At 41.4% G+C, this 13,387-nt stretch overlaps 1 protein-coding gene across 1 annotated transcript in view; it reads left to right on the top strand.

The window, feature by feature from the left end:
- The window catches only part of LOC134213711 (protein sickie-like), a 128,397-nt gene extending 118,555 nt beyond the window's left edge, over positions 1–9,842 (top strand). The window contains exons 3-6 of the mRNA XM_062693006.1: positions 7,547–7,630; positions 7,687–7,809; positions 7,877–8,219; positions 8,278–9,842. Of these exons, the coding sequence (XP_062548990.1) occupies positions 7,547–7,630; positions 7,687–7,809; positions 7,877–8,219; positions 8,278–9,281 (1,554 nt within the window). The 3' untranslated portion in view covers positions 9,282–9,842. The remainder of the gene's footprint in view (positions 1–7,546; positions 7,631–7,686; positions 7,810–7,876; positions 8,220–8,277) is intronic.
- Positions 9,843–13,387: the final 3,545 nt, after the last annotated feature.

The raw sequence follows: 13,387 nt of genomic DNA on the forward strand, positions 1-13,387 counted from the left end.
CGTTAATAGTTACTCGGCATGCAAATCCAGAACACAGAATTTAACTTGGACTGACAAAGTGTGGCACTCCCTTTTCCTCTTTTTTTCTCTGTTCCAATGTTTGTTTTCGCTCTTTTAGACCCATAATCTCGGCTTGCAATTTGTGGTGGCCTTTCGCTTCAGTTCCCTTCCAGCCAACATCTGCATCGCGTGTGACATCTGTGTTTATGTTTCTGTAGATTGGTGCTTTTGTTCGGATGTAGGTTACCCAATGATCTGGATGCTGACGTGGGGTCCGCTGACTGAGAAATGGGTTGACAGTTCTCTGTCTTTGCAATTTGAGCATATACTGTCTATTGGAGGACCTGAAATAGATATTTGAAAAGCTTTTTTCAATGATGGCTGTAACGGAATCATCAAAGTAAAATGATAAATTCAATTTAGTCATTCAGCAACACATGGAATCTTGTTTTGGTTGAGTATTTGTTTTTCAAGAAACGAGTCACAAATTCTGCTCCAATAGGGCACTGCACGGAAAAATCTCTTTCTCTTTCGTTCCTCATAAATTTTGACGTTTACTGGCCTTGTTGTTTTCTAATTTCTTTGCAGCGAGAAAGAGACAAAGCAGTCCATGCAGTGCCCTATATCAACCTATCGCTGCTTACGGAAACGCTACACAATTATTTACACTGGAATTATTTGCCGCATCATCCAAGTGCTGGAATATTGATCGCATCATCACCTCCCTAACAAACTCTCATAAATACCTTCCGGCTTGATAGGGCACAAAATTGCCGTCCGTGATGCAAAGTGCAATCATCCTTCAATTCAATCGAAGCAGGCGCGGTGTAAATGCGTGGAAGGGCAACTTCGTGTCGCGGCTTGACTCCGGGTGCAACGACGACGACGACGGTGTGGTAGTGAAGTGGTGCTCCGCCAGGTCAGGCGATGTTTTACATTGATTATAACGGCTGACGATCAAGCATGATTGTGTGAATCAATTTCCCATCTTCATAATAACTCATAAAGGTACGCTGAGGCTGCGGTTCACCATGGACTAGAACGAGACTCAGCTACCGCAATGATTGTCGGGTTTCTCAAGTGGGCTACAAGCGTGATTATAGCTTCGAATTAGCGCGTCTATTCCATTTATCGACCATGGTGTATTTGTTTCCTCTAATAATATTAATGATTATACACTGTCACCGTTATGAAAAGTTGTGATTGGTTGGTTTACAGTGAGGTGGTCTATTTAGGTACGATCTGCGTCATAAATCATTTGGTTCAGCGTGGTCTTTCTATGTTGTCAACTGTAATGGGCAAACAACGAGACCCACGACTTTCAGAAGTGAAAAACCACAAAGGTTGTTGATAGGCCATAAATTAAAGCGACCGTTCGGCGTGGTAGTCCAAAGGTTTTCGGCTACCAACGCCTACTTGAATAGATCTTTTCTGTGTGTCAAAAAAGTCGAGTTCGTTCGATTTGTGCGGTCTTCCTGGTGACGATTTCTGTTTCTGAGGCGAGAATCGATAAATATTTTATTGGCTCTACGCATTTGAAACGAAACGTTGCTGATGAAATATATATTTTCTAATACTGTAGTGTTATTGCCATGTAGTTTCGGTGCAGGTTCAAAATTCAATGATTAAAATAATGTTCTGAAAAAAAACGAAGAAATTTTTTTTCTGTTTCTGTCTCAGATGTAAAAAATAATTTAACTGCACCATGGACCACATGAACTGGTCGGAATGTAGGAGCATGGTTCAATGTCTGAAAGGCTCTGATTAAATCTTAGTTATGAAATGACGTTCGTCCTTGTTCCAAGGTACTAAGGCAACAAACGTATAGATTCGTGCGTTTCGTGACTCCTCGATGCGAGTTTGCTCCAGATCAACATTAATTTAGTGATTGACACTAATGAGTTTTATTTCATTCCAAGCGATGGACTAGAGAGCCGTCCATATACCACGTGGACAACTAAGGGAGAGCGACGAGCTACTGTGCAGTCCACGTTTGCCCATGGAGAGGGGTGTAGAGGTATAACAAATGTCCACGTGGACTTTTTTTTGCTGGAATTCATTCCAAATTTATTTTCAGGTGGATTTGTTAGGAAAAATCAGATTTCAGTCATATGAAAATGTTAATAATTTTAAACCATAAACATTGAAATTAAATATTATAAACACCATAAGGAAGACGTTTATTGGCAGCGATTTTATAATTCCAGGAATCCTTCGTAAATTTTGCGAACAAAAGTGAAATAGATGCTATGCTTGTTCCCATCGTAGTCAAACTGCAATCTTCAGGTCGAACAAGGACACCGTTGAAAATGCAGAACGATTTCAAAGAAGGCAGAAGTATGCCAAACGTTCATTATGTCTAACGTACTTATACCTAACGAATTACATCGCATTACCTTGAATAAATTCTTTAAAACGTCTCCTGGAAATTCTTTGGAATTTCCTTACAATGTTCTTCGGAGTTTCCTTAGCAAATTTATTGAGATTTTCTTGAACATTCTTTATGACACTCTTCGGGATTTACTCAGCTCAATTTTCGGAAATACTTTCACAGTAAACTCTCTTAAAATATTCTCCAATAACTATTCAGAAGATCCTTGGCCAACTCTTTGGATTTTCCCCAACTGCTTTTTTTCGAGTTTCTGCAGAAAATTTATCGCAACTTCCACTTTCAATTCTTTTAAATATCATCGGTTAATTATTGGAGATTTCCTCAACCCATTCTTTGAAATCCCATCAAAAAGTAATTTGAAAATTTCTCGAACATTCTTCAAAAATTCTTCGAAGATGCCTCGGGATATCCGTCAAACTTTTTCGACGTAGCGCAATATGGCACGAAAATTCAGCGAAATTCCGTCTGGACATGCCTCAATATTCCTTATGAATATTTTCTCGAATTTCTCATTGAAAATTCTTCGAATCTTTTTCTAGAGAATCCTCGAATTACCCTTTGGAAATTCCTGAACTTTCCTTTTTGGAAATTCCTCGAATGTCCATTTGGAAGTTCCTCGAATTTCCCATTGGAAATTCGTCGAATTTCCCATTGGAAATTCCTCGAATTTCCCTTTGGACATTCTTCGAATTTCCCTTTTGAAATCCTCGAATTTTCCTTTGGAAATTCCTCGAATTTCCCTTTGAAGATTCCTCAAATTTCCCTTTGAAAATTCCTCGAATTTCCCTTTGGAAATTCCTCGAATTTCCCTTTGGAAATTCCTCGAATTTCCCTTTGGAAATTCCTTAAATTTCTTTTTGGAAATTCCTCGAATTTCCCTTTGTAAAATCGTCGAATTACCTTTTGGAAATTCCTCGAATTGCCCTTTGGAAATTCCTCGAATTTCCCTTTGGAAATTGCTCGAATTTCCCATTGGAAATTCCACGAATTTCCCTTTGGAAATTCCTCGAATTTCCCTTTGGAAATTCCTTGAATTTCCCTTTGGAAATTCCTTGAATTTCCCTTTGGAAATTCCTTGAATTTCCCTTTGGAAATTCCTTGAATTTCCCTTTGGAAATTCCTTGAATTTCCCTTTGGAAATTCCTTGAATTTCCCTTTGAAGATTCCTCAAATTTCCCTTTGGAAATTCCTCGAATTTCCTTTTGGAACTTCCTTGGATTTCCCTTTGAAAATTCCTCGCATTTCCCTTTGAAAATTCCTCGAATTTCCCTTCGGAATTTCCTCAAATTTCCCTTTGGAAATTTCTCGAATTTTCCTTTGGAAATTCCTCAAAGTTCCCTTTGAAAATTCCTCGAATTTCGCTTTGGAAATTCCTCGAATTTCCCTTTGGAAATTCCTCAAATTTCCTTTTGGAAATTCCTCGAATCTCCCTTTGAAAATTCCTCAAATTTCGCTTTGGAAATTCCTCGAATTTTCCTTTGGAAATTTCTCGAATTTTCCTTTGGAAATTTCTCGAATTTTCCTTTGGAAATTCCTCGAAGTTCCCTTTGGAAATTCCTTGAATTTCGCTTTGGAAATTCCTTGAATTTCCCTTTGGAAATTCCTCAAATTTCCCTTTGGAAATTCCTCGAATTTCATTTTGGAAATTCCTCGAATTTTCCTTTGAAAATTCCTCTAATTTCCCTTTAGAAATTTCTCGAATTTCCCTTTGGAAATTTCTCGAATTTCCCTTTGGAAATTTCTCGAATTTCCCTTTGGAAATTTCTCGAATTTCCCTTTGGAAATTCCTCGAATTTCTTTTGGAAATTCCTCGAATTTCTTTTGGAAATTCCTCGAATTTCCCTTTGGAAATTCCTCGAATTTCCCTTTGAAAATTCCTCCAATTTCCCTTTGGAAATTCCTCAAATTTCCCTTTGAAAATTCCTCAAATTTCCCTTTGGAAATTCCTCGAATTTCCCTTTGGAACTTCTGCGAATTTCCCTTTGGAAATTCCTCGAATTTCCCTTTAAAAATTCCTCGAATTTCCCTTTGGAAATTCCTCGAATTTCCCTTTGGAAATTTCTCGAATTTCCCTTTGGAAGTTCCTCGAATTTCCCTTTGAAAATTCCTCGAATTTTCTTTTGGAAATTCCTCGAATTTCCCTTTGGAAATTCCTCGAATTTCTCTTTGGAAATTCCTCGAATTTCCCTTTGGAAATTCCTCGAATTTCCCTTTGGAAATTCCTCGAATTTCCCTTTGGAAATTCCTCGAATTTCCCTTTGGAAATTCCTCGAATTTCCCTTTGGAAATTCCTCGAATTTCCCTTTGGAAATTCCTCGAATTTCCCTTTGGATATTCCTCGAATTTCCCTTTGGAAATTCTCCAAATTTCCCTTTGGAAATTCCTCGAGTTTTCCTTTGGAAATACCTCGAATATCTCTTTGAAAATTCCTCGAATTTCCCTTAGGAAATTCTTTGAATTTCCCTCTGGAGATTCCTTGAATTTCCCTATGGAAATTCCTCGAATTTCCCTTTGGAAATTCCTCGAATTTTCCCTTGGAAATTCCTCGAATTTCCCTTTGGAAATTCCTCGAATTTCCCTTTGGAAATTCCTAGAATTCCCCGTTGGAAACACCTCGAATTTACCTTTGGAAATTTCTCGAATTTCCTTTTGGAAATTCCTCGAATTTCTCTTTAGAAATTCCTCGAATTTCGCTTTGGAAATTCCTCGAATTTTCCTTTGGAAATTCCTTCCCTTTGGAAATTCCTCCCTTTGGAAATCTCTCGGATTTCCCTTTAGAAATTCCTCGAATTTCCGTTTGGAAATTCTTCGAATTTCTTTTAATAAATTCCTCAAATTTCCCTTTGGAAATTTCTCGAATTTCTATTCGGAAATTCCTCGAATATCTCTTTGAAAATTCCTCGATTTTCCCTTAGGAAATTCTTTGAATTTCCCTTTGGAAATTCCTAGAATTCCCCTTTGGAAACACCTCGAGTTTACCTTTGGAAATTCCTCGAATTTCCCTTTGGAAATTCCTCGAATTTCTCTTTAGAAATTCCTCGAATTTCCCTTTGGAAATTCCTCGAATTTTACTTTGGAAATTCCTTCCCTTTGGAAATTCCTCGAATTTCGCTTTGGAAATCCCTCGAATTTCCCTTTGGAAATTCCTCGAATTTCCCTTTGGAAATTCCCCGAATTTCCCTTTGATAATTCCCCGAATTTCCTTTTGGTAATTCCTCGAATTTCCTTTTGGAAATTCCCCGAATTTCCCTTTGGAAATTCCTCAATTTTTTCTTTGTAAACTCCTCGAATTTCCCTTTGGAAATTCCTCGAATTTCCCTCTGGAAATTCCTCGAATTTCCCTTTGGAAATTCCTGGAAATTCCTCCAATTTCCTTTTAAAATTCCTCGAATTTCCCTTTGAAAATTCCTCGAATTTCCCTTTGAAAATTCCTCGAATTTCCCTTTGGAAATTCCTCGAATTTCCCTTTGGAAATTCCTCGAATTTCCCTTTGGAAATTCCTCGAATTTCCCTTTGGAAATTCCTCTAATTTCCCTTTGGAAATTCCTCGAATTTCCCTTTAGAAATTCCTCGAATTTCCCTTTGGAAATTCCTCGAATTTCCCTTTGGAAATTCCTCAAATTTCCCTTTGAAAATTCCTCGAATTTCCCCTTGGAAATTCCTCGAGTTTCCCTTTGGAAATTCCTCGAATTTCCCTTTGGAAATTCCTCGAATTTCTCTTTGGAAAAACCTCAATTTTCCCTTTGAAAATTCCTCGAATTTCCCTTTGGAAATTCCTTGAATTTCCATTTGGAAATTCTTAAAATTTCCCTTTGGAAATTCCCCGAAGTTCCCTTTGGAAATTCCCCAAGTTTCCCTTTGGAAATTCCCCGAATTTCCCTTTGGAAATTCCCCGAATTTCCCTTTGGAAATTCCACGAATTTCCCTTTGGAAATTTCCCAATTTCCTTTGAAATTTCCCTGAATTTCCTTTGAAATTCCTCAATTTCCCTTTAGAAATTCACCGAATTTCCCTTTGGAAATTCCCCGAACTTCCCTTCGGAAATTCACCGAATTTCCCTTTTGAAATTCCCCGAATTTCCCTTTGGAAATTCCCCGAATTTCCCTTTGGAAATTCCCCGAATTTCCCTTTGGAAATTCCTCGAATTTACCTTTGGAAATTCCTCGAATTCACCTTTGGAAATTCCTCGAATTTCCCTTTGGAAATTCCTCGAATTTCCCTTTGGAAATTCCTCAAATTTCCCTTTGGAAATTCCTCAAATTTCCCTTTGGAAATTCTTCGAATATCCATTTGGAAATTCCTTGAACTTCCGTTTGGAAATTCCTCAAATTTCCCTTTGGAAATTCCTCAAATTTCCCTTTGGAAATTCCTCAAATTTCCCTTTGGAAATTCCTCAAATTTCCCTTTGGAAATTCCTCGAATTTTACTTTGGAAATTCCTTCCCTTTGGAAATTCCTCGAATTTCCCTTTGGAAATTCCTCAAATTTCCCTTTGGAAATTCCCCAAATTTCCCTTTGGAAATTCCTCAAGTTTTCCTTTAGAAATTTCTCGAATTTTCCTTAGGAAATTCCTCGAATTTCCCTTTGGAAAAAAAATTATGCCTTCCCCCCTTTTTTACTCAAACATAATAATTCGAAGGAACAAAATATCCCCCTCCTCGCCTTCAGGAGACCAGAAGAGCATAATTTTTAATAAATACTAGGCAAACCTGCCCGATCTCACTCGTTGTCAAACATTCAGTTGATTGTGGCGTCGCTCTAAATGGATTTCAATTCGAACTTGATGGCTTTCTTCAAAACTCATAAAACTGTTGCATTTTGACAACTTTTCAACACAACTGATCCCAAGACAAATCGATTAGTGAGAAAATCTTGTAAATCGGTCCCTCCGTTCGTGAGTTATATTGCCTCAAAAGCAATGTAAACTCCTTTTTACATATTGAGATTTGTAACGGCCTTATCTAATTTGGAAAATTACACGAATATTCCCCCGTAATTGCAACGCACATCCATTTAAAATTTAAACAAATTCCACGTAAAAATTCATTCAGTACTTTTCAATATTAAGAAAAGCTTTTATTATAATTGATTTAAACATTTTTTAATTATCCGTAATGACTTATCTAAACATCGTATTTTGTTTGTTTCTTTCCAGTCTAATGCTGTAACAGCGTTTGAGCAGAATCTGGTCAATGTATCGCAAAAGTTGCAGAAAATGACGACTTCAACGGATGATAAGGTATGTTCTATTTTGCATTAAAGTTTGTTATAACTAATGGAAGTTTCACTCAACAGGACAGCGAAATCCAAGAGATGAGACAAACAATCGAGCTTCTCAGACAGCAATCGGCTGGAATAGCTGCAACTCAACTTCTTGCGTTGACCTCTTCTCATGGAACGACTTCTGGTGGAACAGCTGTAAGTCAAATTAGTAAAGTTGTGTAATTTGAATAATTTAAATATTTTCCTTTCTTTCTTCCTGAAGCAAAACCAGAAGATCCCTCCACCACCAAACAGCGACATGAGGCGTCATCACAGTACGGACTCGATGCTTTCAGCGAGCTCAACGGGCACGAATTGTTCCAATCAGGATAAGCAACCGAAGAAAAAGAGCGGCTTCCGACATTCGCTACAGAGGGCATTCTCGCGGAATCAGAAAGGCCACAAACCAAATCGTCCCATCAGCCAAACCTCCAATCCAGATCCTGACTTCATGCTGATGAACTACCCAAGTCACGAAGATGTTTGTATTAGTCCTCAGCCGTACGCTGCCCCGCTATCTCCGACCAAAATCAGTCCACCAAATTCGGCCAGTCCTGTTCCAAATGGTAAGTACCTAAACATCCTCTAATGAATATTTATTCACAAACATGAATCTTATTTCAGGCGAACAACATATCACTTTCGATCGAGACGGCAATCCGGTGGTCACCCGCCTGGTCAATCAACTTCGCGAGAAGGACATCGTTCTGACAGATATCCGCCTCGAAGCCATAACCACAGCATCCCAAGTGGAAAGCCTCAAAGAAACGGTCATGAAGATGCGTCAGGAGATGGTATCCCTCAAACAAAACAACGATCGACTGCAGCAGATGGTCACGCGCCGGTCAATGACGGGAAGCGAACTCTCCCTTGGCTCCACCAGTCCGACCAGCTCCGTTGGTGAATCACGGCGCTTTAGTGCTGCCGTAGATTATGTCAACGCTCGCCAGATGCTCGACCTTCCCCTGGACTTGGACGAAGGTGAAGAAGATAACATCCCGCCGGCACCAGCACCGGAACCGCCTCCAGAGCCACTCAGTCCGGCATTCATCGCCGATATGTCACCATCGATCGAAAGACCGCTGATCCCTGATTCGGAAATCATTTCGATCGCCAACGAGTCAATGGTGGATAACATCGATGGAAAAAAGGTCGCGATCGCTGTCTATCTTGGACAAATAGACCAGTTCTACAAATACCTTGAAGAAATGATCGAGAACGGGCATCGAGAGAACGGGAAAATCCGGCAAAACGAATTCACGATCGCATTCACCTACGTTTCCGGCAAGACCAGTTGGCAAAACCTGGACTACATAATACACCGCAGCTTCAAAGACTTCCTCGATCGAGTTGACCCCAGTGGAAATCTTGGGCTCAATACGGACTCGATCGCCAGCTACCACGTGGGAGAGGCAAAACGCGCCTATGACGTCCGCCTGCCAGAACTGATGCCTTACGGATACATCGTCGGAAACGTTGACACGATGTACATTTGTCTGCGCGGCGTCAGCAATATAGCGTTGGACAATCTCATCATTAAAAACATGGTGCTACGATACAAATCGTCCGCGGTTGTTGATCCCAAGCGAATGGCTGCCAGGGGATCGATGGAGTCGATTGCGAATTAGGAAAAATGAAATCAAAATGTGTAGTCTTAAGATAGCAGTTTAATCGTTGTTTACACTTTTCACACAAGTTGCAATAGTTGACATGCATGAAAACATTTTCCTGTTACTCCATATCTCAATCCTTATAATTAAATAATACTAGCTCCAAGTCATAGCAGCGGAAAGGATCGCAGGCGATCCCTTCACCAGATCCACTACTTACAGAAACTAACCGACCCACATGATATTCAGAAATTTCAAGTGTCTTCGATCGACTGAAGACTGATTAGTAATGTGTTAACAATATAAGCGATTAGTAGCAATTCGAAATTCTTCACGGTAGCTAACTCTAAGATATTTAAAACACGTTTTCCGTTATGTAATAATGGTGATGCTAGAAGAGCTTATTTGATGTGCTAACACTGTTGTTGTTCTACTTAGGTTCTAGTTCTATTTTCTCCACGAAATGGTTTCAACGTTTTCTAGGGAAAATGTTGTAATTCACGTTCTAGTTGAAATTGACTGCATTTTAGTCATTGAAGCCATGAATGTTTGTGCTGAAATAAAGGTAGCTATATTCCAGTGTGTGTCTATTCATTTCATGTGAGAGAAATAATTCTTGGTGACTTCAATCGCACAATACAATCGGCCAACGAGCTTCCGTACTTACAGGAGAAAGGTAGAAAGGGATTCAAATGTGAAACTAATAGCAGGGTATCTGATGTTTGGATTCGCAACATGCCGGCCACCTTGAAATCTTGTAGATTTTATTTTGAAAAGTTGTTTAAAAATTCCGAATGCTCCTGTTGTACTAAACTACTATACATAGATCTTGTAACTCATCAAGCTGATATGTTGAAAAAAAAAATGCGAAGATGATTATGACTTAAGGTTTTCCCAAACACACGCGACGCGACATTTGCGACGCGATTCTGTCGCTTGGCAACTGCGATTCTGTCGCCGTTGGTATGGAAGCGTAAATGGAATATTGCCTGCAGCGACTCAACGATAGAATCGCGGCGACTAGTTGTCGCCGTCTCGGCGATGAAATCGCTTAGGTCTGGGGGAGCCTTTACTCTACACAGCACGGGCTGCTTTGTCTGTTTCTTGCTGCAAAGAAATTAGAAAACAACAAGGGCAGTAAACGTCAAAATTTATGAGGAGGGAAAGAGAAAGAGATGTTTCCGTGCAGTGCCCTATTGTGCCTTGCAACAAAATGACAACTTTCGTGATCATTTTCAAAGGCTCTCATAGATGTGAAAAATTTCTCCGCGGTACAAATAGCACGTGCTATCCAAGCAATCACTTCCGGAATGCACCACGTGGTAGCCAAATTTAAAAAAATATCTAAGTAGCTTTTTAATCTGGAGGTATGTTTTTCTTAGGCGACTATTTGGCGCGTATTTTTCTTTGCGACCAAAAATGAACGGAGGAGTAGATTTTTTTATGAGCGGTACAGTATAAACAGCTGTTTGAAATCTACAAGTTCTATCATTTATGACACAAGATAACTGAAGATGTTCATTGCGGCAATCGATGACCTTGGCCGCCGTTTGATTGTGAACTGATTGGCTGTGACGGTTGGACAGTGGCTGATGCTTAGACATGTGGAGGATACATAATATCGCTGTTGCTAGGGGTTGGGTTGGCCAAGAGGAGGAGTTTAGACCGACTATTGGAAAGTTCAGCGCTCACCGGCTGACGAACGAAAATGGCCTACGACTAATTGATTTCGCCGCTTCCAAGAATATGGCCATTCGCAGCACCTACTTCCAACACAGCCTCCCGTATCGGTACACCTGGAGATCACCACGGCAGACAGAATCACAAATCGACCACGTTCTGATTGATGGACGGCACTTCTCCGACATTATCGACGTCAGGACATATCGACGTCAGGACATCGACTCTGACCACTATCTGGTGATGGTTAAACTGCGCCCAAAACTAGCCGTCATCAACAATGTTCGGTACCGACGACCGCCACGGTACGACCTAGAGCGACTGAAGCAACCTGATGTCGCCACAGCATACGCGCAGCATCTCGAGGCAGCGTTGCCGGAAGAGGGTGAGCTCGATGGGGCCCCTCTTGAGGACTGCTGGAATACAGTCAAAGCAGCCATTAACGACGCAGCGGAGAACAACGTCGGGTATATGGGTCGAAGTCGACAGAACGATTGGTTCGACGAAGAGTGCAGATTCTGGAGGAGAAGGACGCAGCGCGGGCGGTCGCGCTGCAGCAAGGTACCCGGCAGAACTTGGAACGTTATAGACGGAAGGTACGGAGGTACGGAGGTACGCATTGCGGAGCACAGGAATGACTGCAAAAAGAGGAATCCGAAGTCAGGCTTAGCAGTTCATATGATGAATGAAGGGCATCTGTTCAACTTCGAGAAAACCAAAGTGCTCGAACGAATCGCAAACCAGGAGGTCAGGACGATAGCGGAGGTCTTCCACATCAAGCAGCAAGGGGAAAGCAAAACGGTGAACCTGCAGCGAGAATGTGGGAATTTTAACTCCATATACAACGGACTGTTGTATCGACTGGGTGGCGAACTGCAGACGAGATCGAACACGAATAACAACAACGATGACGCGATAAACGAGATGGGGTGTTGACCATATGCAGAGTAGGCTAAGCTTGGGAGGGAAATTCTATTTAGTGTAATTTGACTGGCCAAGCTGAGAGGTTACATCCAGCACGTTGTGAGATTGTTTGTAATATCCATGTTTGTTAACAAAATGTCTGTGAAAAAATGTTTGTGAAAATTGTTAATGTGAATATATGTCTTTTTATAGACGTCTGATGATGGCTGAAGGTCAGTAAGCCGAAACGCGTCACGGAAAATAATGCTGTTTCTGTTCATTATCACCGAGAAAAGCCAATATAGCGGAAAAATTAAATAAAATCCCGCGGTGATTAAATCAAACAATGGAAGCGGAGACAGCAGACCCCCTTTTTTCAGGAGAAGAAACGCCGCCTGGAAGAAGCGGAGTGCGAGGAGATGGAACAGCTGTGCCGTTCTCAAGATACACGCAAGTTCTATCAGAAGCTCAACGCATCCCGCAAAGGCTTCGTGCCGCGAGCCGAAATGTGCCGGGATTAGGATGGGAGCATCTTGACGGACGAACGTGTGGTGATCGAAAGGTGGAAGCAGCACTACGAGGAACATCTGAATGGCGCTGAGAGTACAGGCAGTGAAAGTCAAGGCAGCGGAGGAGATGACTACGTCAGTTCAGCGGACGATCGGAGCCAACCAGCCCCCACCTTGAGGGAAGTTAAGGATGCCATCCAACAGCTAAAGACCAATAAAGCAGCTGGTAAGGATGGTATCGGAGCTGAGCTCATCAAGATGGCCCCGGAAAAGCTGGCCACTTGTCTGCACAAACTGATAGGCAGAATCTGGGAAACCGAACAGCTACCGGAGGAGTGGAAGGAAGGGGTTATATGCCCCATCTACAAGAATGGCGACAAAGTGGAGTGTGAGAACTTTCGAGCGATCACCATCCTTAATGCCGCCTACAAAGTGATATCCCAGATCATCTTCCGTCGTCTGTCACCATTAGTGAACGAGTTCGTGGGAAGTTATCAAGCCGGCTTCGTTGACAGCCGCTCGACAACGGACCAGATCTTTACTGTACGGCAAATCCTTCAAAAATGCCGTGAATACCAGGTCCCAACGCACCATCTGTTCGTTGATTTCAAGGCGGCATACGACAGTATAGACCGCGTAGAGCTATGGAAAATTATGGACGAGAACAGCTTCCCTGGGAAGCTTACCAGACTGATCAGAGCAACGGTGGATGGTGTGCAAAACTGTGAGAAGATTTCGGGTGAACACTCCAGTTCGTTCGAATCGCGCCGGGGACTAAGACAAGGTGATGGACTTTCGTGCCTGTTGTTTAACATTGCGCTAGAAGGTGTCATGCGGAGAGCCGGATGTAACAGCCGGGGTACGATTTTCAACAGATCCAGTCAATTTGTTTGCTTCGCGGATGACATGGACATTGTCGGCCGAACATTTGCAAAGGTGGCAGAACTGTACACCCGCCTGAAACGTGAAGCAACAAAAGTTGGACTGGAGGTGAATGCGTCAAAGACAAAGTACAAGCTTGTGGGCGGAACC

The sequence above is a fragment of the Armigeres subalbatus genome, chromosome 2 (assembly GCF_024139115.2).
Source record: "Armigeres subalbatus isolate Guangzhou_Male chromosome 2, GZ_Asu_2, whole genome shotgun sequence".
In the NCBI taxonomy this organism is placed as follows: domain Eukaryota; kingdom Metazoa; phylum Arthropoda; class Insecta; order Diptera; family Culicidae; genus Armigeres; species Armigeres subalbatus.